Genomic DNA, 23,647 nt, shown 5'->3' on the forward strand with positions numbered 1-23,647 from the left:
GGTATATTTCATACTCACCGTATAATATGTCAGGCTTGGAGGTTTTCATAAAAACATAAACCTATTGATAAAAGCATAATATCTATTCATAGAAACATAAATATTAAAAAAAAAGACCCAACTTATAAACAAAATCAAAGCAAAAGACGAACCAACACAATCGTAGCAAGAAACGACCTACAAAATCATAGCAACAAAAACACAAACCTATCATTTGTTGTGTGAAAATAAAATTTCCAGATGAAGCTTTCGCAAATACCAGCCCGGTTTTTTACGACGTAGAGATGTGAAACTAAAACCAAGGGTAATACCTTATTAAACAACCCAGGTTATACACGACTAAAATAAAAACTCCAAGATGTGTAACTAAATATCATCATCGACACAGAGATGTGAAATCGGTATGGTTATGCAGAACAAAAGGAGGAGAAATTATGCAGGTTATAGATGGTGGAAGAAGCAAACCTGAGTGGGAGCAGAGCAAGATTTGGAACGAATTTCGTTTGAGCTTGGAGATAGAGAATGCAGAGATGTAATGCTTGAGGTTCACAATGGAGATAGAAGGTTCAGAACTGATGTGAAGAGTGTCATATAGTTGAGTATTTTGGGAGGAGGAAAAGTGATGACCAATCGGCAGCGACCAGTTGGCATGTAGTTGGGACATCCATAATACAATTTTTTTGGCTTATTTATGCATTTACCGATACATCCTTTTTAGTAGGAAGAAATGATAAAACAAAATATGATTATCAAAAGACTTTATGGGTAGTTTGTGTATAAAAAGGTGGTTTAATTAGAATGTTACGAAATTAACCTTTTTTGAAGGGTAAAAATTATTTGATAAAAGGACAATTTAGATAGATTGATCAATTGTTTAATAATGGGTAGATAGTAAATGTGTTTTTATGTTATTTTATATTAATCATCTAGTATAATTATTAATTTATTAAACATTTAAATTAATTTATCAACTATCAATTTTTAATAAAACTATTGGTCATCATCTATTAGTCATCAATGACCAAGTATCAACTATTGCTAATGGAGTATTTACAAACAAGTATGAATATGTTTCCTAAAATCCTATACAATTTTATAGAATTTAGATGTTTTGAAAATGGAAGCATTCCATATCTTATTACTTAGTGTTTTAAGTAACGTGAGGCCTAGTTGCCCCATATAAAAATATAGATAATTTACCCATTCCATATACATCTAATCAAATTATATTCAAAATAATAAGATATTTCAAATGTATAAAGCACACTTTTATTTAATATTATTATTTATTAATTTAATAATAATATTTCTTTTTTTTTTATTTTCTTTAGCAATATAATTATATATTTTTTATTTTAGTTTTTTTATTAAAGAATATATTTTGTTTTTCACTATCACTATCACTATCACTATCTTCTATTTTTTATTTTTGATTAAGAGATTTAATTTTAATTAAAAATATAGTCTATATGGTAAAAATAAAAGCAAAAAATATATATAAATATAAAAAATAGTAATAGTAAATTACACTTAAAACCATTTAAGTAAATATATTTATTCAAATGAATTTGACCAATATATATTAGTAATATTCAAATGCATGTTGCTTACCCTTTATCTGTAATTACAAGCAAAAGTGATGAACTTTTCAACTTTTCTGTTTTGATCCGATTATTACAAAGTTTGAAGAATAAATATTAACAACACATTCCATCTATTTACCATTAAACTGAAAATATTAGTTTCTGATGGAAGACAGAAAAGTGAAAATAATTGTTGCTTCGTCTGTGATTACAGTTATCATTATCATAATCATTGCTCATTTTTTGTTCGTCTCCAAGATTTTCTTCCTAATATGTGGCGCTGGTGTTGCTGTGATCTTTGCAATCTTTGCTTTTGCATTTATCAGCTTAAGCCACAAACGCAGAAGAAGAGTATTGGAATCACAGTTGAAATCAGAAAGTCGAGAGCTTCGAATAGAGTACAGTTTCTTAAGAAAAGTTGCTGGGGTTCCAACAAAATTCAGATACAATGAACTTGAAGAAGCAACAGATGGGTTTCAATCGCTTATTGGAAGAGGTTCATCGGCTTCAGTTTTCAAAGGAATTCTCAATGATGGAACTTCAGTTGCTGTGAAAAGAATTGATGCAGAAGAAAGAGGTGAAAGAGAGTTTAAATCAGAAGTTGCAGCAATAGCTAGTGTTCATCATGTGAATCTTGTGAGACTTTTTGGATATTGCAATTCTTCTTCAGCTCCTAGGTACCTTGTTTATGATTTTATTTCAAATGGGTCATTGGATTGTTGGATTTTTCCTAAAAGGGAATCTCAAAGGCGTCCGCGTCGCAGTGGGTGTTTGTCGTGGAAGCTGAGGTATAAAGTTGCAATTGATGTTGCTAAAGGACTTGCATATCTTCACCATGATTGTAGATCAAGGATCTTACACCTTGATATAAAGCCAGAAAATATACTATTGGATGAGAGTTTTAGAGCACTTGTTTCCGATTTCGGTCTATCAAAACTTACTCCTAAAGATGAAAGCCAAGCGATGTCTACAATAAGAGGAACAAGAGGTTACATGGCTCCTGAATGGCTTTTAGAAAAAGGTATTTCAGATAAAACAGACGTATATAGTTATGGAATGGTTTTACTAGAGATTGTTGGAGGAAGAAAAAATGTTATTCTAGTTGAAGATGAGAAGGACAAGTCAAAAAGGAAATGGCAATATTTTCCAAAGATTGTAAATGAGAAAGTGAAACAAGGGAAAATAATGGAAATTGTTGATGATAGGTTAATGGAATGTGATGAGAATGAGGTTATTAAATTGGTGTATATTGCTTTATGGTGTGTTCAAGAGAAGCCAAGGTTGAGACCTAGTATGGCTAAAGTGGTAGATATGCTTGAAGGCAGTGTGATGGTGGATGAACCACCTGCTACAAAAATGAATCTGGTTGATTTTCTATGTGTTGATGATGATGATAATGTTACAGATAGTAATATTAACATGCCAAAGATGGACTCAATTATGTCTATACAAAGCAATATGGAATGTAATTCTACCTACTCATTTTCCACTACTGTTTTTTCTGGAAGATAGTTCTTTTTAGAACCATGTTATTATTTATTTCATTCTCTTTTCTCTTGTACTTTTTTTTGTTCTTTTCAAATGTGTAAGCGTAAGTGAGAATACAGATCTAATTCCTATTAGTGGTTTTCAATATATCTTTCTGGGCAAAAAGAGATATCGTATTGATCCATGTTATAAAAAAATGTAGTTGAAAATATTTATATTTGATAAATTATTATATTAGTACCTATTTGCTGGCTAAGTATAGAAAATATGTGAACTATATCTACAAGCTACCTCTCAAAACGTGATAGTTCAATTTGACCAATTCTTTTGCCAACCAGTTGACTTTCAATATATCTTTCTGAGCAAAATAGCATAATAACAAATTAAGAGCAAATGGTGATACGCAATTAACATGACTACTTCCCCTCCTTTGAGATAGACGAATTAATCAATACAGAGATTCAGTTGATTCACTCAAATTTTTAACATGTGTTTAATTTTTTTTCAGTAATGACCAATAATTTTTACTAAATGTATCTATTGTTGGAATTAAACTCAAACCTATAAATGTACGTATTGTTGGAATTAAACTCAAACCTTTGAGTAATTATTTGTCATTACACAATAACAATGAAGAAAATAGGAAAGAAAATTTGGAAAGCAAAAGATTAGGGTTTACAAAAATATAAAAGAAGGAAGATGATGATTTTCTGCAGAGTTTCTCTCTGCCCACAAACTGTGGAAAACCTCTTATTCATTTGCAACTGGAAATTCTGTGAATGCTCAATTTGTTACAAAATAGGGGTTACTCCCTCTATTTATAATTTTAGGTTAGCTTGCTCTCTAGGTCAAGGCCCAAACACTACAAGATTAGACCTAAGTCGAAATACCTATCGAGGCAACTCCTTCAATATTTCGACACACACTAAGCTAGAGTATTTCGACACAACCTTCCTTCTGTCGAGTAGCCTGCTTCGACGCAAGGAATTACGATTTAACACACAATCTAATTCATTTTGTCTAAGTTATCTACATTTATCATTGCTCTTAGTCTTATGAATACTTCGACCTACACACCCTTGATCATGATGTTACAATCTGAATCTCACTTCTGTCGTGTTCCAAGTTCATCTTTCCTATAGCTACTTACTCTCGAAGATAGTGGAACCTCATTTCGACGTGCTTACTTCGATCATATGTTATCGGGTTCTTCGCCAGATTGATAGCTGACATGTTGTCGATCTTCATGGTAATTGCTCCATGATCTTTTGTTGTAGTCTCTTCGACCAGATTCACCATCCATGTTGCTTGACATGCACAGAGGGAAGCATCTATGCACTATGCTTCAAATAATGATAGTGCCACTACGAGATCTTTTCTCGAACTCCAAGTAACTGGTGCTCCATTTAACATAAACACATAATCTATTGTGGATTTTCGACCCTCGGCATCACTACACCAACTTGAATCGGTGTAACCTTCTAACTAGAATGTTTTTCCGTTATCAGTTGCAGGAAACAAAATGCCATAGTCGAGAGTTCCTTTCACATACATTAGTATCCTCTTCGCCGCTACTAGATGTGATACATTTGACTTCTGCATGAATCTACTCATCATACCGACACTTAGAGCTGACAAAATGGGCTAGCCCATATGGACCGGCCCGCCAGACATGGAAAATCATAGGGCTTGGGTCTTAAAATTAGAGCCCATATTTTTCAGGGTCTTTTTAGCCCAGCTCTGAAAAGCCCGCTACCCATTAGGGCTAGCCCATATGGGTCGTGGGTAGCCCATCAGGCCCGCATAATTATAAATTTTAAAAAAATATATTAATATTTATATTATCTTACTAGTAGAATACTCGTGCGTCCACACAGGTTAATTCATTTATTTCTTAAATTATTAAAACATCAATAAAAATAATGGAATAATGCACTTAATGTATTTATATATGTCTAATTATTTGTATACTTATACTGTAAATTTTGTTATAGTAATTGATTTTAGATTTTTCAACATGCATATTATTACTAATAATTATTAAAAAGAACCATTTCCATTTTGTTATACTTAAAAAAACCAGATAAAATATAAATAAGCTAATTCCAAGTAAATCACTATCAAATAACATAAAAGAATGTCACTATCAGTGTCATGTTTTTTATAATAAAAAAATATTGATCTTCTTAAAATAAACATTTCAATAATAAAATTTTCATCACATAGATTAAATGAAAATGTCACTATTTATGAGTATATTAGTGTCCATACAAGTTTTTCAAAAAATTGAAGTATTTGGTAGACCATCTATAGATTAAAATTTAAATAAACATATCACAAAGTCTCACAAAATCTCTAACAGGTCTTAGGACACTTTCATTTAGAATACAAATTTGTATGTGCACACATTTGTATGGACACATATATAGAAACGTAATTAATTTCGCTGATGGATTCCTCAAGCATTTCAGCAACTTATTTGTCTATGTTAAGGATATGATGCTGGTTGAATTCTAACAGTAACAAACATATTTTAAGCTAATAGTGGTGAAACAAATCATGTCACCTTGAATATGTCGAGAAATTGTCAGTATTTTGCGGTCACCTTAAAATTGGGTTGTCAATCATGGAGCTATAATGTAGAATTGCAGTGTAATTCAATCGTTGGTGTGTGGCTTTTTATGATGGCAGCTATTGCAACCTCAATCGAGATGGAATCACATCATCGCACGTGGGAGGATGGAAGATCCATACAATGAGGTAAAAGAAAAAACTGAACACATTTCTCATGTCATCCATAACTTATGGTATCAAGGGATCAAAATGAGGTAATGCAACCTCGCACTTCACACTGTTTCGTCTAATGGACCAGCTGATATGATTGGTCATGTAGTTCAAACTTATATGAATGTTATAGTTCACCCTCAAACTATAACGCGAAAGGATCAAACTGTGGTGATTTATTTGGTTCAACCTCACACTGCTTCGCCTAAGGGTCCAAATGAGATGACATATTGTATAAGCAATGTGCACCTATAACTACTCCTTATATTTACTGTCAGCACTCAAAGATAGTTTGATTTTGAAGGGTAAACGAAACCAATTCTAAAACTAACACTTACTCTTTATAAGCGGAAATTATTCCATATGATCAAGAATTATTCCATATATAAAGATCACATACACAAGAGCTTACAAAGTAAATTATAGAATAACTCAATTCTATTTCCTATGCTATCAAACATGATTATATAAAAGCATCATAGTAATTGTCAATCTATATATCATATCTTTTATCACCTATCTCAAAATTCAATCAAACATGATGGAGAAAAAGACATGCATTTCAATGGTCCCTTCACCAAGACTAAGCCATTTGATTCCACTTGTTGAGTTTGATAAACTATTACTCCAACAACATAATGAATTCACTGTCCATAATGAATTGACAGAGGAACAATTTTTCCATAATGAATTGACATTGTCAGAACAATTTTTCCAAATACAAATATAAGCAAAATTATCTTGGGTTGCTTCATTCGATAGATCTACACATAAAGAAGTAAAAATTATTAGAATAACATACTCTGATAATTCATTTCATAATGGAGTAACAATAGAAACTGAACATGAACATCAAAATGGTGATTGAGGACAGTTTGTTGTAACAAAAAAAATATTAAATACCAGCAAAAAAAGCTTACATCGTATATGCTTTTTCTTCTTCTTCCCTTGAAATTGAAGCCCACAACCCATTAGTATAAAAATCAGAACTTTGCCATTTTGTTTCCATATCCTTAAAATCTCTAACAACAAAATCAGTTACTTTGACAAAACCTGCAGCAGTAGTATAAAAATTAGAACTTTGACAATAAGATGTTCTTAATAGATACGAACTTCATAAAAGCAACATCATGAGAAAATAACATCATTAGTATAAAAATCAGAACTTTGCCATTTTGTTTCCATATGCTTAAAATCTCTAACAACAAAATCAGTTACTTGGACATTTTGTTTAAAAATCAAAACTTTATAGTCACTTTGACATTTTGTTTCAGAACTCTGAGTTTAAAAATAAGAACTATGAGAAAAGGGAGAAATGAAGAACATAAATAGTTTAAAAATCAAAACTTTATAGTTACTTTGACATTTTGTTTCAAAGTACTTTGACCGAAAATCAGAAGTTTGAGTTAAAAAAATCAGAACTTTTAGTTTAAAAATCAGAACTTTGAGAAAGGGAAGAAATGAACAACATCAAGGCTAAAACGAAAACGTTAGTTTAAAAATCATAACGAAGAAGGAAGAGTTTCAGGATCAAGGCTACAACCAAAACGCAGAAGGAAGAGTTTCGGGAAGCAACAGTCATATACCGTGAAGCATCAGTCATTCATGAAGAAGAAGAGATAAGGGAGAAAAGGGAGAGTATTACCGATTTTTCTTCAATGGAGGTGTGATGGAAGCCTGGTTTCTGCGCTAGGAAAGGGGTGAGAGAAGACTTGGTTGGAGAATGATGGTTAAAATGCAAAAGAGAGGGAAATATTAAAGGGTTTTGTCTAACGTGTAATATGGTTTACCCGTGTACCGTATTAACCAATGGATCAAAGGCATAATGAATAGATATTATGGGCAAAGCAAATGAAAAATTGAGAAAGGGGTGCCATTTGGAATAAAGGAGAGATATTATTGGTTCATAAGGATTTTGATTTAGCAAATTACCACAATGGACATTGTTTAGTGCAAATTTTAAAAAGCAAAAAGGGCAAATTAGGGTGTTAATAGGCATATTCTAATCTTAGTTAGGTAGTTGACTCCAAAATAGCATATTGATTTTTCTCACTTCACTAAATTTTATCTCTATTTTATTCAATCTTTCTCTTTTAAATATTATGGCAAAATACCTTTTTTGGTCCCTTATGTTAACCTCGGGGTTCATTTTGGTCCCTTAACTTTAAAAAGTGTCACATTGGTCCCTTAACTCTTCAAAAGGTGTCATTTTAGTCATTTTTGTCACATTAGCGACGGAAAAAATCAAAAATCGATCGCTATTTTCGTCGCTAATATGACAAAAAGGACTAAAATGACACCTTTTGAAAAGTTAAGGGACCAATATAACACTTTTTGAAATTAAGGGACCAAAATGAACCCCGAGGTTAACATAAGGGGCCAAAAAGAGTATTTTTCCAAATATTATACATTAATATAATCAACATTTTTTCATCATATTATATTAGTTTTTCTCTTATAATAAATATTCAAGTATTATTTTATACAATTTAGACATATATTGTATTTAGAAACACATTATAGTATTTATAAGAGATAATATAGTACTTAAAAATGTATTATGTTTAAAATAACATAATTTTTAATTTTATTTATAATAAATATTATGGAGTTTTTATTTTAATTTTTTAAATTAAAAAGCCCATTTAGGGCCGGGTAGCCCGAAGCCCATCTAGGGTCGGGCTCGGGTAGTAAATCTCGAGCCCATATTATACAGGGACTTTTTGGCCCAGCCCTGAAAAGCCCAGAGCTCGCTAGGGCGACCCGTTTAGGGTCGGGTAGCCCATATTGACAGCTATACCGACACTGTATGCTAATTCAAGCCTTGTGTAACAAAGGTATCTGAATGACCCAATAAATCTTTTGTACTGGATTGGGTCGACATCATCTTTATCTGATTCTTTCGACAATTGCAGTCTTGGTTTTGTAGGTTTCGAAGTTGAGTTGTTTTCTTCCATCTCAAATCTCTTGAGAATTTCACTTGCATATCTTCTTTGATGTATCATCAAGCCTCTACTACTCTTGTAGAGTTCGATGCCAAGGACATATGAAATGTCGCCGAGATTTGACATTTCGAATTCCATGCTAAGACTACCTTTGAAGTTTTCGATCTCTTTTTTGCAACTACTTGTTATCAACAAGTCATCGACATAGAGATATAGTATAAGAAATTCAATCTTGCTTCTTCTTGCATATACTTCCTATTCAGTTGTGCACTTTACAAATTCATTCTCCCTTAGAAAGCTTCCAATATTCTTATTCCAAGCTCTTAGAGCTTTCTTAAGTCCATACATGACTTTATGCAACCTGTACACCTTACTTTCTTCGCCATGTTTCACAAACCCAACTAGTTGTGCAACATATATTTCTTCGTCTAAGGGTCCATTTAGGTATGTACATTTAACATCCATTTGACACTCGTGCCAATTGTTCATGTTTGCCAAACCATCAAGAAACCTGATTGTTTTGATTTTGGCAACAGGTGCAAAAAAACTTCATCAAAGTCGATTCCTTCATTCTGAAGAAATCCTTTCGCCACAAGTCTTTCCTTATGTCGAGTCACTTCCCCTTTGGGATTACACTTCACCTTGTATACCCACTTCACATTGTAACACCCCAAATCTACCCAACGTCTATAATAATAAAAATCAGAGTAATTTAAAAACTTCAACAAACTTGAGGTATTACATTCAACTTTCAAACCAACAACGGACAACTTAATCTTCAAAACAGATACATAACATCAAAATAAAGTAAAGAACTTCAACAAGTATTTAGTTTCAATGATTCATCTTTAATTAAGTAACTGTAGCGGAAAATAATTCAACTTAAAAACTACGAGTAATCATAGCATCTTTCAACAACTTAAATCAACAACAAAGTTCTCAAAAAAAAAACAACCAAATTCAACTTTAGCGGAAATAACAACATAAATCAAAACAGGCGTTTTTTTCCTTGAGTGCTACGTATCAGAGCAACGACACCCAAAAGCTAATAACTCTTTACTCCTCGTTACCTGCACTTTACCAATATAAAGGCAACGGCGAAAACAAAGAAAGCGTGAGATATCAAAATACATAAGAAAAGTGTGATAATTGATATATTAGACATAGAATCATACAATAGTCACCGCATTCATAAACAACCACAAATACAACAATCAACCAATTCAACATAGCAATAACAACAACGTCAAAATGCAACTTAACATGAAACTCGACTATGCAAATGCATGTGGATCCATCGGGGTACAACTCCCAACTTAATCATATGCCATGTTATCGAGGCATTTCAACAACTATCAGGGTGCCATCAAGGTCAAATTAATCAATTCCATCAAGTCCAACTTAATCATGCAAATGTAATGAATGCAACAACCACGTATAACAACGACAATCAACGTCACAACACAACAACTTATCAACACTATACCAATAAAAAGGTACTCAACAACGCTTCAACACTGGCCATAGGCCTACTACTAAATCAACAACACAAACATTAGTCATAGGACCTATAATCAAACAATGTCCATAAATCGGACGAATCAACTTACTCGGATGTACCTGCAAGTTAGTGTATCCAACATATTTTCAACAAAATAAACCAATCCTAATTATATAATAATTAATCTTAGTTACCCCGATAATTTTCATTAGATACCGGTTAATTTATTATACCGCTTAATCCTACCAATTCGACTATTCGGCACTGCTCTTACCATCTGTTATTGCTACTAATTTCTATTTATTCTCTATTATTTCATTGATATATAATGCTAATATGCCATTCATTATTAATCCTTTTTCTAGCATCTATCTAATTTTCTGCTACACATATCATTAAAATTAACCATGCTATTACCAAGTTATTGCTACTGCCAGTTACCTTTTTTCAGCTTAATTTCCATTTCTGCGACTTCATAAAATATCTCCTAGTAATATTAGTTATTTGAGATCTAATTGAATTACTAACATAATTAATATTATGCTAAACCTACTAAATCATCACCTATATGCAAGCGGACACTTAATACTAAATAGAGTGAGTCATCACCTAAGTTACATAATGAAAACAAAACAAGTTTTTTTTCTTTTGAAGGTGCCACTAGAGGCGCCCTTCCCCAAGAGTGGAGACCCGGGTCTCCTAACATGTACAAGGGGGGAGGCGCCCTTCTCCAAATGTGGAGCCCCCCGCCTCCAACTTCATCTTCTTCAAATGCCATTATTGTTCATATATAACCCGTCTATCCTATATTTCCAGTTTTCTTCCAATTCAAAAATATAACTGATCCTTACAATTTCTCACTATAATTTTTCAGGTTAATCAACCTAAGTACATAGCACAACGACATAAATTTTCCTCTCTTTCGTCAGTGATCATCAATAATACGGACAAAAACTCAATCGATTATCAATTTTCATCACAAAAACACAGAATTGACAGGAAATTCATACAACTCTAAATCCTACATAACAACTATCATACAATAGATTATATTAGTCAAACCCCACCCTTACCTGATTGGATTGAAGGAAGCTCGAACTTTCTATCGGAATTTACAACTCTAAGACACAGAAACCCTTGAACTCCCCAACTGCTAGCACAAACTCTATTTTTCTTGGTACTTCTACTTGGTCTTGGAAAAACACTAAGTAACCTAATTTCTTTCTAAGTGGCCTTTCTTTTTGTTTTTTTGCCCGATAGCCAAACCGTGCCTCACTTCTAACACAATATTAGGTCTATGAAAATCCTAATGGGCCTAATAAAAGACACCTCCAATTTGCTAATACCACACATAATTTTTAACTCAACTATTTACTTAATAGTTCTATTAAACTAATATTATTTCTAATATTAATTTCTCGACTAATTCTACCCGACTATCAACTTAACGACTTAAACCACATATTCGAGATAATCAACAATTAATCAGAAATTACTCAATAATATTTAATTAAAATATTTAATTAAATACGGGTGTTACACACATCAATTGTTTTCTTGCCTTGAGGCTATTCACCAAGTGACCAAGTGTTGTTGACTTTGATGGGATTTAATTCCTCATTCATAGCTTTCACCTACTTTGAATCCTTCAATGCCTCAACTGCATTGACAGGTTCAACATCTGCGTAGAAAGCGTAATGTACTAGTCACTTCATCATTGACCACATCATCTGATCTAATCACACATTCTTGCAACCTATCAGGCATATGTCTTGTTCTATGAGGTGTGATTGGACCTACATGACTTATGACTTCTTCTTGTCAAACTTCTTCTCTTTCGACTTCAGTGGTTGGTTCTTCGCATAAGATTTTCACTGAATATTTCTTGAAATTATCATTCTAATACCCTTCCTTAAGCTCATCAATGATCACATCCCTGATGATCATTATTTGCTTATTCACTGGTCGAATAACTTGTATCCTTCAGTCGAATGATATCCTATTAGGATCATCTGACTCGACTTGTCATCAAGTTTTCTTCTAAAGTGATATGGAACATGTCTATGTGCTAAAGATCCAAATACCTTCAGACGACTCAAGCTAGGCTTCACACCAGACAAATATTCTTCTATCATAATTCTTTCTAGCTTCTTCGTCAAACATCTATTCAAAATGTATGTTGATGTCGAAAGGGCTTCACCCCAAAAATCTTTAAGTAAATGCTTGTCTTTCAACATATTTCTCACCATATTCATGATGGTTCGATTCTTCCTTTCTCTAGTTTCATTCTGCTCTGGAGTATAGGGTGGCACCACCTCATGCACAATCTCCTCTTTCTCACATAACATGTCGAAGTGTTTCAACATATATTATACACAACCATCAGTCCTCAGAACCTTGAGCTTTCTCCCATGTTGCCTTTCGACCATAGATTTGAACTTGGTAAATACATCGATCATTTCACTTTTCTTCTTGATCAGGTAAGTCTACATTTTTTGACTAAATCATCTATGAATATGACAAAGTATTTTTTACCTCCATTCGAATACACCTGGATTAAACCACATACACCAGAGTCTATGACCTCAAGGATTGCCTTCGACTTGCTTCCGGCATCCTTGCTGAAGTTGTTCTTGTGTTGCTTCGCCTGCACACATTCTTCACACACTTCTCTTGCAGTATCGATTTTTGGTAATCCTGAAACCATATTTCTTCTTTTCAACTCTTTGATGTCATTGAAGTTGATATGGCCAAGTCGATAGTGCCATATCCATTCATCTCTGCTAGCTGCAGTCGCAAGGCACTTGTTCTCTATCACATTAAGTTCAATCTTGAAGGTTCTATTCTGAGACATACGGGCCTTCGAGATTAACCTTCCACTTGATTCGACAAATCTTATAATTTTGTCTTCCATCGACACTTTGTAGATTTTTCGAGCAACTGCTCAATACTTAATGTCACACCCCAAATTTGTCCTACCCCTTTTTATCTGGCTTACATCCATATACATATTTCATTTAGGTCATTCATCTAATACATGCATCCATGGCACTGTTTCCATCCAAAAGTGACTGAATAATTCCAGAAGTCAACATTCGAGACCTCAGGAAACCACCTCCAGATGTGATCGTCAGAAAAAATTACAACAGAAAAGCTGGTGAAGGAACCTCTCAGAAGACTCCTAAAGCCGCTAAAAAGAAAGGTAATTCATTTTTTATTTCAGTTATGAGTCCTGTCTTTTTATCAACATCTGAAACATCGCCATCCCAACATCCTACTGAAAAAGCAACACCTCAAACAGTTGACGACTTTGATATGGAAGTCGACACCTCCATTCCACCAAACTCTCAAAATGACCCACCTTCTAATCAACCAGAACTTGCTCAAGTTCTAGAAGACATTGAACACTTTAAACCATCTTCTGACGCTCCCTAAACAAAAAATCCAAATAACCCCTCTTGACAAATAGCTCCTGCCTCTGGTACTGATTTTTCTCTCGAAAAACTACCTATTATCATTCCCTATCATTTTATTTCATCCCCTTTTGAATCAACTCCTCCAAGCTCCCTCTTATCAATCTAGACAGTCCATCTCCACCAGGACCTTCTAAAGAAGACCTCATAACTATTATTGACTTAGAAACATGGGACAAACTTGTCTCATCTTCTTAAAAATTAGGAACTCCTAAACCTGCACCAAAGCCATCCAAATCAGATGTTGATAAATATATGATGGCTTTTAAGACTAAAATACAGGGGTGGATTGATGCTATGAAGAAAACATGTTTGGATAATGTAAATCCAGCTGCCTCTGACTCTCTCTAGACCTAGTTCAGAAAATGGTTCAACAAAGAATCGCTGAAGATAAAGGAACTCAGCTATGACCTTCTCAATAGAACTTATGTGATCATCTAAGGGCATTCAAAGATCAAGTTCTAAAGCTCTTTGCAGACAAATTGGTTCCTCATCTAGACAACCAACCATGGGTGGAGAAACATAATTCAGAAGTTAAAGAGATATCTCCTGAATCTCAACCAATGGTTGTATTTATAGAGGAAGACAAGTCTGCTGATATTTCTTCTGAACTAGCAGTGACGATAATAGGTTCTAAGTCTCCCAATTCCTCTGTTGAAGTTTCATCCTCTTTGGTTTTGAAAACTCTGGAAGAATAGAAGAAGGAAAATGAAGCTGTTGGAGCCAGACTGGACAAACAAGGTGAAACAAATAAGGAAATCAAAGACATCTTGGGTGCACAAGAGAAGTCCAGCAAGGAGATCAAGGATCTTCTGGCCACGTTGATTACAAGACTCCCATCGGCTTCACAACCTTAATTGTATATATTCTATTATGTCTTCTGTTGTTTTCTTTTGATCTTTAATGTTATGTTCTCACTTCTTCTGAATTATTAAATGAATGAATGTTTTGTCTCTTTATTAACTGTGTATGTTTATGCATTTTATTTATTATTGACAAAAAGAGGGAGAACATAGAATATTTTGAATTCATAACATTTTACCTGGACTAATGCCTCAAACATTTTTTATTTAATATATTTGTTAAATCATTTATTAAGAATAGGAAACTTATGGATAAAGACTTCTATAAGCTTCTATTTCAAGAACATAATCAGGGAAGTATTCTAATTTAAATCTTTTGATTATTAAACTCAGGGGGAGTTTCTAACTCATGGGGAGTTTCTGATGTCTATTATGTTAATTATTTATTCAAAATATATGAGTTTTTGTCATCATCAAAAAGGAGGAGATTGTTAGAACAAATTTTGGTTCTACATATTTGAAATAGTTTTGATGATAACAAACACATAATTTTAATAAGAACATATATGCTCCCTAATCATTTATTTGTGTTTCAGAAGTTCTGAAATAGGATTCAAAGCAGAAGGTTGCATTGAGGGAAGCTTATAAAAAGAAGATAGTCTGAACATTTGTCTCATAATATTAGAAAGCTTCATCTAGAGAGAGGTTTACAAGAATAAAAAGTTATGATGTCTTTGAAGGAAGTCCACAAGAACAAGAAGTATTTGCTACTTGATCTCCATTCTAAGAAGATCATGTTCTGAAAGCCATTACAACAAGCTCTCTAAGATGAAAGTAGTAAGGGTGTCGATTGCTCAGGATTTGACCGTGATTTTTCAGAAGCAGAAGTTCTGATAAAGCTCTGATACAAAAAAGCTTCTCGTACCAATGCTGATGTAATGATCTAATACTCATTTCTTTTACGAAGTATTTAACTCAAGATCTCTTATTAACGGTCAGATCATCAATTCTACGGACATAATCTCTATCTTTGGAAAGGTCTTAAATCATATTATTTCAACATTCCAAAAATGAAAATTATGTCTCTCAAACGATTAAAAAGCTCCACTATATATTGAAGACATTACTGAAGCTAAACACAATATTTCTCACGCACAAACTTTTACGAAAAGCTCCCGAATTACTATTCACTCTTTTATTGTTTTTGTACATTGTTCTTAAACATTGTGTATACATCACAGTTGTGATACAACTTATTAGAAGCATATTTGTAAACACATAAGATTAAGTTTTGTTGTTATTGTTCTTTGAGAAACCGGGTTTTTATTTTTCAAAAGAAGACTTTGACGATTGTCATTGTGAATGTTGTTGTAATCATGTTTTATTTAGTGAATTAAGTCCTCGTAGGAGAGAGGCAAAATCACCTTGGTGGGTGGACTAGAGTAGTTTGAGTTCAAACCATCCAAGATAACCAAACGTGTCATAAGTTTTTATTTTATCAAAAAGCCAATCCAACCCCCCTTATTGTGTTTTTCGAACCTTCAACTTGTTCTAATTTTAATGACCTATCTAAATCGTATTTTGCATATAATTTTAATTTTATCTAAATAATAATTTACTTATTTCTTTTTTTAAATTGAGAGTTTTATTTTAAATAGTAAAAAAGAGAAAGTACGTTAGAACATAATTTCATATTAGAGTTGTGCGTTAGAAAAGAAAAAAAGAAACAACTTTTGAAGCTTATCTAGATGAAGAAGCTTCTGAACAGGCTCGTGATGGTTCTCAAGAAGCAATACAATCCTAAAACACTTTGAAATACAAGTCCTCTCATCCAAAAGATCTAATAATTAGAAATAAGGATAATCCTAGGAAGACAAGATCTACATTTTGAGAGGGACATTCTATGTTAAGACTTATCTCCATGATTGAACCTACTTGTGTTGATCAAGCACATCTGATGATGGATGGATTGTGGCAATGCAAAAAAGTTGAATCAATTTCAAAGAAATGATTTTTGGAATTTGGTACCCAAACCTCATTAGAAGAACATTATTGGAATAAAATGGGTCTGCAGGAACAAGCTCAATGAACTAGGAGAAGTCGTAAGAAATAAAGCTAGACTTGTAGCACAAGGCTACAGTTAGGAAGAAGGTATTGACTTCTCTAATTATGCCATTAGAGGTAATTAGGTTACTCTTATCTTATGCCATTAATCATAATATCATTCTATATCAAATGGATATTAATAGTGCATTTTAAATGGTGTCATCTCTGAAGAATTGTATGTCAAACAACCACATGGGTTAAGGATTCTATCCATCCAGAATATGTTTTTAAACTTTAAAAATCACTCAATGGACTCAAACAAACTCCTAAAGCTTGGTATGAGAGATTGAGTAATTTAATATTATAAAATGGTTTTCAAAAGGGTAAAGTGGACACTACACTGTTTAAAAAGACATTGAAAAATGATATCTTAATTGTTCAAGTATTTGTTGATAATATCATTTTTTGTTCTACTAATGTTATTTTTTGCAAGGAGTTTTTTAAGACAATGTAGAGTGAGTTTGAGATGAACATGATGGGAAAGCTAAAGTTTTTCTTTGGAATTCAAATTAATCAATGCAAGGATGGAGTTTATGTTCATCAAACTAAATACACAAAGGAACTTATGGGGGAATTCAAGCTAGATGGTTGCAAAATCATGACAACTACAATGTTTCCAACCTGCAATATGAGCAAAGAGGAAAAAAAAGCTCCAAAGTCTGTCAGAATCTGTACAGAGGTATGATTAGATACTTGCTTTACTTAACAACTTCTAAACCTAATATTTTATGTATCTACTAGAAAGGAATAACGAATTTGGGACTACTGTATAAGAAATCCCTAGATTACAAACTAGTTTGATTATGTGATACTGCCTATGTTATGGATAAAATTGAGAAAAAAATCCACTAGATGTTAGATGTGAACTTGAGGACTTAATAATGTTGTTTTACTTGTTGTGTAACACTATATGATGGTTAGTAATGATGAAAACATTGTTTATGTTATTTTACATTTTAGTTGATAATTAGCTACTGTTTGGATGTGTTTGGTGTTGTTAATTAATTATTATGATCTTAATTTATCTTGGTGGATTATCATTGTTGAATAATAATTGATTTTGTTCTTTATGGTTGAACAGGTGGCCAGCAACGGTAGGCTTGATCTATGGCGATGGGTGAGAGAAAAAAAGGGTTGTACCTGCAAGGCACTCTGATGCGAAATTAAGTGAAGGAACAAAGAGGTACAATAGAGAGTATTATATTTTGGGTGAGAGAAATGAATTATGTTGCCCTCTAGGGGTAGAGGGCTATTTATAATGGTCTCTTTGGAGTGGATTGGATCCCCTACTTTCGTGGGTTTGGGCGCTATTTGCGGCCCAGAATATAGGAGACTATTAGACAATGTTCCGACCGGTCGTGCCCGAGGGAACTAGCCGTTGCAGAGGACGGGGTCCCCACGTACTCGATTGGTCACCAGTCGTGCCTAGTAGAAAGGGATGTGCCTTTGCCTGTGGGCAGCGTGTGTTGGACCAATGCTTATTGGGCCAAGGTGTGGATTGGGCCAATTCAAATAATTGGGCTAGTCCAGAACAGGAGGCCCCCAAGTCATTGCTTTTGAGCGTGGAAGCGACGACTTATGGTAGCCCTCGACGGGCACGTGGGAAAGTTTGATGAGAGATGTGGCCTCTCGCCGGACTAGGAGGCGGTGCTTGAGTGGAATGGTTGCTTAGATGGAGAAGTGACGTGTGAGTGACAACCTCGAGTTCTGTGTGGCAGTTAAGGTGTGATGATTGCTAGCCTAACGATTAGGGTTCAGGGTTTAATGATGGCCCTATCTCTTCCTAAGCCTTAAGCGTACGTGTCATGTGAGGGCTTCAGCGCTTATAAATACTTCAAACCTCTCCTTGTTTAAGCTTTTATGTTTCCTTTGAACTTTCCAGTTTCTTGATCGCTCGTTGTTATCTCTGATGTCTCCTCCACCGTACGAGTTCTCAAGTTCTTCTTACTTCACCTCTCCTCAGACATCTCCTGGTAAGCGTGATTCCTTACTTCTTCTGCTTTACCGCCTTTTTCGAGTTTTGATTTAGGTTTGCATGCGGTTAAGGTAGTATACACGACAGTTACAGTCTCTTCTTTTGGTGGTGTTGGTGGTTCACGATGGTGAACCCTTATTTCTCACTGTTGCTGGAAGTCAACCCGTATCTCATTGCTACGGGTTCTTCTGGCTTCGTACTTTGAGCTTGATGTTAGATTTTGATCAAAGTTTGCTTATTTGTGTGTGTTTTTTAAATTATTTAGTGGGTTTTATTCGCAACTTGGGTTTTTAGCAACTTTTCGCTATTCGCTTACGGTGACTTGATTTTCGAGGAGGGGCCTGCCTAGAAACCGCTTGTCTCTGAGCCAGTTTCACGCCTTTTCACTTAATCAGAGGTGGAAGGGTGGATTTGATTTCATTTTCGAATTCACTTATCTCCTTTGCTTTTCAAGTGATCATGGCCGAATCTGGGGATAATAGGGTGCCCTATTCTAGCAAGGCGTCTTCTTCCGCCACTCCACCTATTCAAAGGAGGCCTATTGTGGATGAATGGACGATAGCTGAGGTTCTAAATTTGGAAAGTTATTTCGCCACTGATAGTTCTGATGTGCATACTGATGTCGGCAGATATGTGGATCCGGGGGGAACTTGGACGCAAATGACTGGGTTATGTCTGTGCCCGGTGAAGATGAGCAGGTGTGCGATGTCTATCCGCCCAATTTGATTCCTATGGACGAGGTTTTTTTCCGGGAGATGGGGTTCTGGGTGCCCTTTATTGATTTCCATATTTATGTTTTTAACCATCTTGAGCTAGCACCGAGTCAACTCCACCCAAATTCAATTGCTTTTCTCCGGGCGTTTGAGCTTACATGACAAAACCTTGAAATCGGGGCCACAATCTCGTTATTCTTTTACTGTTTTACCGTGCAAACAAGACGGAGCATGGTCGGTGGGATGGGTCTCCCTAAAGCAGTCGAAGAAGCTCTTCAAGCCCTTTTCTGACTCCCTCAAGCATTTCAAGACACAATACTTTCTTCTCCGGCCGCAATCGGTATTCCCCCGGAACACTGTGTTCGACCATGTGCCGATGTTGGACCCTTAGGGACGTCCAGTCAGGAATGATATTGCTGATGCGAGGATGAGGAGGAGGTCGAAGTTCCGGTTCTAGTGGTCGTTTGATCATTTTTGGGTACTCAGCTGACTAGTTTATAACTCAGGTCGATGAGCTGAGCGAGTATGGTCGGGATGACTTTAAGGTTTTATTCGACTTTGTGCAGAGTTTTTCCCCGGTTCAGAAGGTTGATCGCCCCGGACAGCCGGTAATTGATGAGGATGGGGAGCCAGTAATGGAACCCCATTATATTAATGTCAAAGTTGAGTGTGGCTCGGTGGAGGACGTCATGGCCCTTCTCAGTACATGCTCTGTACCATCTTTATTTTCCGCTTAAGTGTTTAGATGATCGTTTTTTATTTTATTGACTAACTTTCTGTTCATCTGTTTTGTAGGATCGATGGCCACTCGTCAAGATAGGATTCGTATACATGTCCAGAGTAAGGCCAAGGGGGGAAGGAGGGGCCCTGGTAGTCGGCTGGCCCACATGCAGCCTTCTCCGGCCGCAGGATCTGGAACCTCCTCGTCTTCCCCGGCTGGTATTAGGCCCTCTCTTCACGCTGTGGACCAGCAGAATCCTTTGGTGCCCGCCACTGTTCTTCCATCTTCTATAATAACCGGCTAATTCCAAAAATCTTTGAATCTCGGTAGCCGACTTAGGATTTTCCATCTTAACACAATCTCTACTTTAGACGGATCCACAACAATGCCATCACCAGAAATGACATGACCAAGAAAACTAACTCCTTTCAACCAGAACTCACACTTGGACAATTTAGCATACAACTTCTTTTCTTTCAAGACTTGCAATACCAACTTCAAATGTTCAACGTGATCTAATTTTGATTTAGAGTAAATCAAAATATCATCAATAAACACCACCACAAACCGATCCAAATACTCATGAAAAGTACGATTCATGTACTCCATAAATACCCCTGACGCATTAGTAACATCGAAGAGCATCACAGAATACTCATAATGTCCATAACGTGTTCTGAAAGCCATCTGCTGCATATCCTCATCTTTCACCTTAATCTGATGATAACCCGACCTCAAATTAATCTTGCTAAACACACGAGCACCAACCAATTGATCCATCAAGTCATCTATTCTTGGAAGTGGATACTTGTTCTTGATTTTCACCTTATTCTACTGCCTGTAATCAATACAAAGTCTCATACTTCCATCTTTCTTCTTAACCAACAACACTGGAGCTCCCCACAGCGACACACTAGGCCTCACAAACTTCTTCTCAAGTAGTTCCTCCAATTGCTTCTTCAATTCAGACAACTCTGATGCGGACATCATGTACAGTGCCATAGAAACGGGTCTAGTACTAGGTGAAGGATAGAAAAACACTTAGAAAGGGGGGGTTTGAATAAGTGTGACTTTAAAAACTCTTAAGATAAAAACAATTGCACAATGATTTTTATCCTGGTTCGTTGTTAACGAAACTACTCCAGTCCACCCCCTTAGAGTGATTTACCTCACCTGAGGATTTAATCCACTAATCAACCTTGATTACAATGGTTTTCCACTTAGATACCATCTAAGTCTTCTAGAGTATTCTGATCACACCTTGACCACTCTAGGAACCTTTTACAAATGAATGTAAACAAATTCTTACAAGAGTATTACAATGCTTCTTAATAAGCTATAATCACAACTGTGATATTTCTCTTAAGTTCTAAGCTTAAATCTCACTAAGATATTACAATGGAGTGAGGTTGAAGATGAAGTTTGAGAGCTTTTGAATTTGACAGCGTTTTTGTATTTTTGTGCAAAGAGTTCATATTCAGCTTCTCATCAGAACTTCTATTTATAGGCGTTTTGAGAAGATGACCATTGGGAGCATTTAATGCGTTGCGTGATCCGTACAGCATTGCATTTAATGTTTCACTCTTTTGTCAACTACCTCGAGCCTTGCTTTTCCTGCTTTAACTGACTTTGCCTTTAATAGCTTCTAACGTTCCTTTTGTCAGTCAGCGTAGCCTGCCATCTTGTACTTGCTTCTGATCTGATGTTTGTTGATACAACGTTTGAATTTATCAGAGTCAAACAGCTTGGTGCAGCGCATCTTCTTGTCTTCTGACTTTGAAGTGCTTCTAGCGTGATACCATAAGAACTTCAGTGCTTCTGCTTCTGATCTCAAGTTCTTCTGATGCTTCAATAGACCATGTTCTGATTCTGCTTGACCATCTTCTGATGTCTTGCGAGAGCATGTTCTGATGTTGCATACTTGAACCTTCTGAGTCAGTGCTTCTTGCGCTGAATTGTGCATACTCTTTATATATTTCCTGAAATGGAAAATGCATAGGATTAGAGTACCACATTGTCTTAAGCAAAATTCATATACATTGTTATCATCAAAACTAAGAATATTGATCAGAACAATTCTTGTTCTAACAATCTCCCCCTTTTTGATGATGACAAAAACATATATAATTGATATGAATTTGCAATCAGAATATCATATGACTAAAGACAATTACATAGTTATAGCATAAGCATATAAACATAGTGTGTGAATATGTCTCCCCCTAAGATTAACAATCTCCCCCTAAAATAGATACTGGAAGAATTTACACATAAAAGACTTCCCTGAGTATTTTCCATTTTAGTTGAGACGTTCACATTTGCCTAGAATTTCAGAGCATTCAGAGCTTCTGCTTCTTGCTTCCATAGGACAGCTTCAGAGCTTTGAATTTCTTCTTGAATCATTACATGCTTGATTGTATCAGAACATTCTTGAATGTACCAGAGCATCATCAGAGCATCTTTACATCCTGAAATGTTTCAGAACAAACTAGACGACAAAAGTCAGAGCATGAATTAATCATAAATATGTATCAGAACATATAATATGTATCAGAACATATAAGGGATAAGAATGTGTTAGAGCATATTCTGCCACGAGAATATCAGAACATTCTTCCTTCTTGCTTCTGATCTTGAAGCTTCACAGCACTAAGCTTGCTTCAATTTCCATGAGCATGTTTCTTTACAGAATTGCATTTCCCCATGTCTTTGCTTCTCATGTTGAGCTTTTTCATAATATCTTCAATCCTGCAAAAATCTCAAAGACATAGAACTTGCAAATATTTGTTAGGAATGTTGAGACTTAATCCCAGCAACTGATATAATAAATCAAATCAATTATCCCGTTTTCTCCCCCTTTTTGTCATAACATCAAAAAGCATATAAAAGATTCAGATGAAAAAAAAAACAAACAAAATGAGAGAAGATAAAGTTTCATTGATTCATCAAAAAATATCAGAAGATACAAGGAGAGAAGCAGATGCAAAAAACAGATGCAAAAACAAGAAACAATTAAGACCAAATGACTACGACTAGCCTAGTCTAGAGAAGATCTTGGCTAGAAGGCTTTGAATCTCAGAAGTGCTTTCAGACTGCGTCTTCATGAATGAGCGAAACTCATTGTGAGTATCTTCACGCTTATCCAATCGAGAAGCCATATCAGCTTGATTCTTTTGAAGAGCCTCCATGGTCTTCACCAGAAGAAAGGATTCACCAGAAGAAGCTTCACAGCTATCATTCAGTGGAGTAGCATGCTCCACTGCAGCATCTAACATGAGAATATCATCTTGATTTTCCTTAGCAGGAAGTTTCTCAGCAGGATGATTCTCTGCACTTTTCTTCTTAGCATCAGCTTCTGACATAGAAGCATCTTCCGAATAATCTGGAGCAGGGATATCAGAAGCTCCATTCTCAAGAGCCTGAAGAATTGCAGCCAGATTCCTTGGAGGTGTAGGAGCAGCAACTTCTAAAGGGTATTCAACCTCAGGAATAACCATGTTTGGTGCCTTCTCAGAAGGATTCTCCCTAAGCCAGTTGAATAACCACTGGAAATCT

At 35.1% G+C, this 23,647-nt stretch overlaps 1 protein-coding gene across 1 annotated transcript; it reads left to right on the forward strand.

Moving 5' to 3' along the window:
• Positions 1-1,635: 1,635 nt before the first annotated feature.
• Positions 1,636-3,317, forward strand: LOC131599228 (probable receptor-like protein kinase At5g20050). Its single transcript, XM_058871665.1, has one exon. The coding sequence runs from the start codon at positions 1,749-1,751 to the stop codon at positions 3,093-3,095; it is 1,347 nt and encodes a 448-aa protein (XP_058727648.1). The 5' UTR covers positions 1,636-1,748; the 3' UTR covers positions 3,096-3,317.
• The last annotated feature ends 20,330 nt before the right edge of the window (positions 3,318-23,647 follow it).

The sequence above is a fragment of the Vicia villosa genome, linkage group LG4 (genome assembly GCF_029867415.1).
Source record: "Vicia villosa cultivar HV-30 ecotype Madison, WI linkage group LG4, Vvil1.0, whole genome shotgun sequence".
Taxonomy (NCBI): Eukaryota; Viridiplantae; Streptophyta; class Magnoliopsida; order Fabales; family Fabaceae; genus Vicia; species Vicia villosa.

What these genes read in the sequence shown, in the direction of transcription:
- LOC131599228 (XM_058871665.1), top strand. Translation starts at nt 1,749, where the DNA reads ATGGAAGACAGAAAAGTGAAAATAATTGTTGCTTCGTCTGTGATTACA.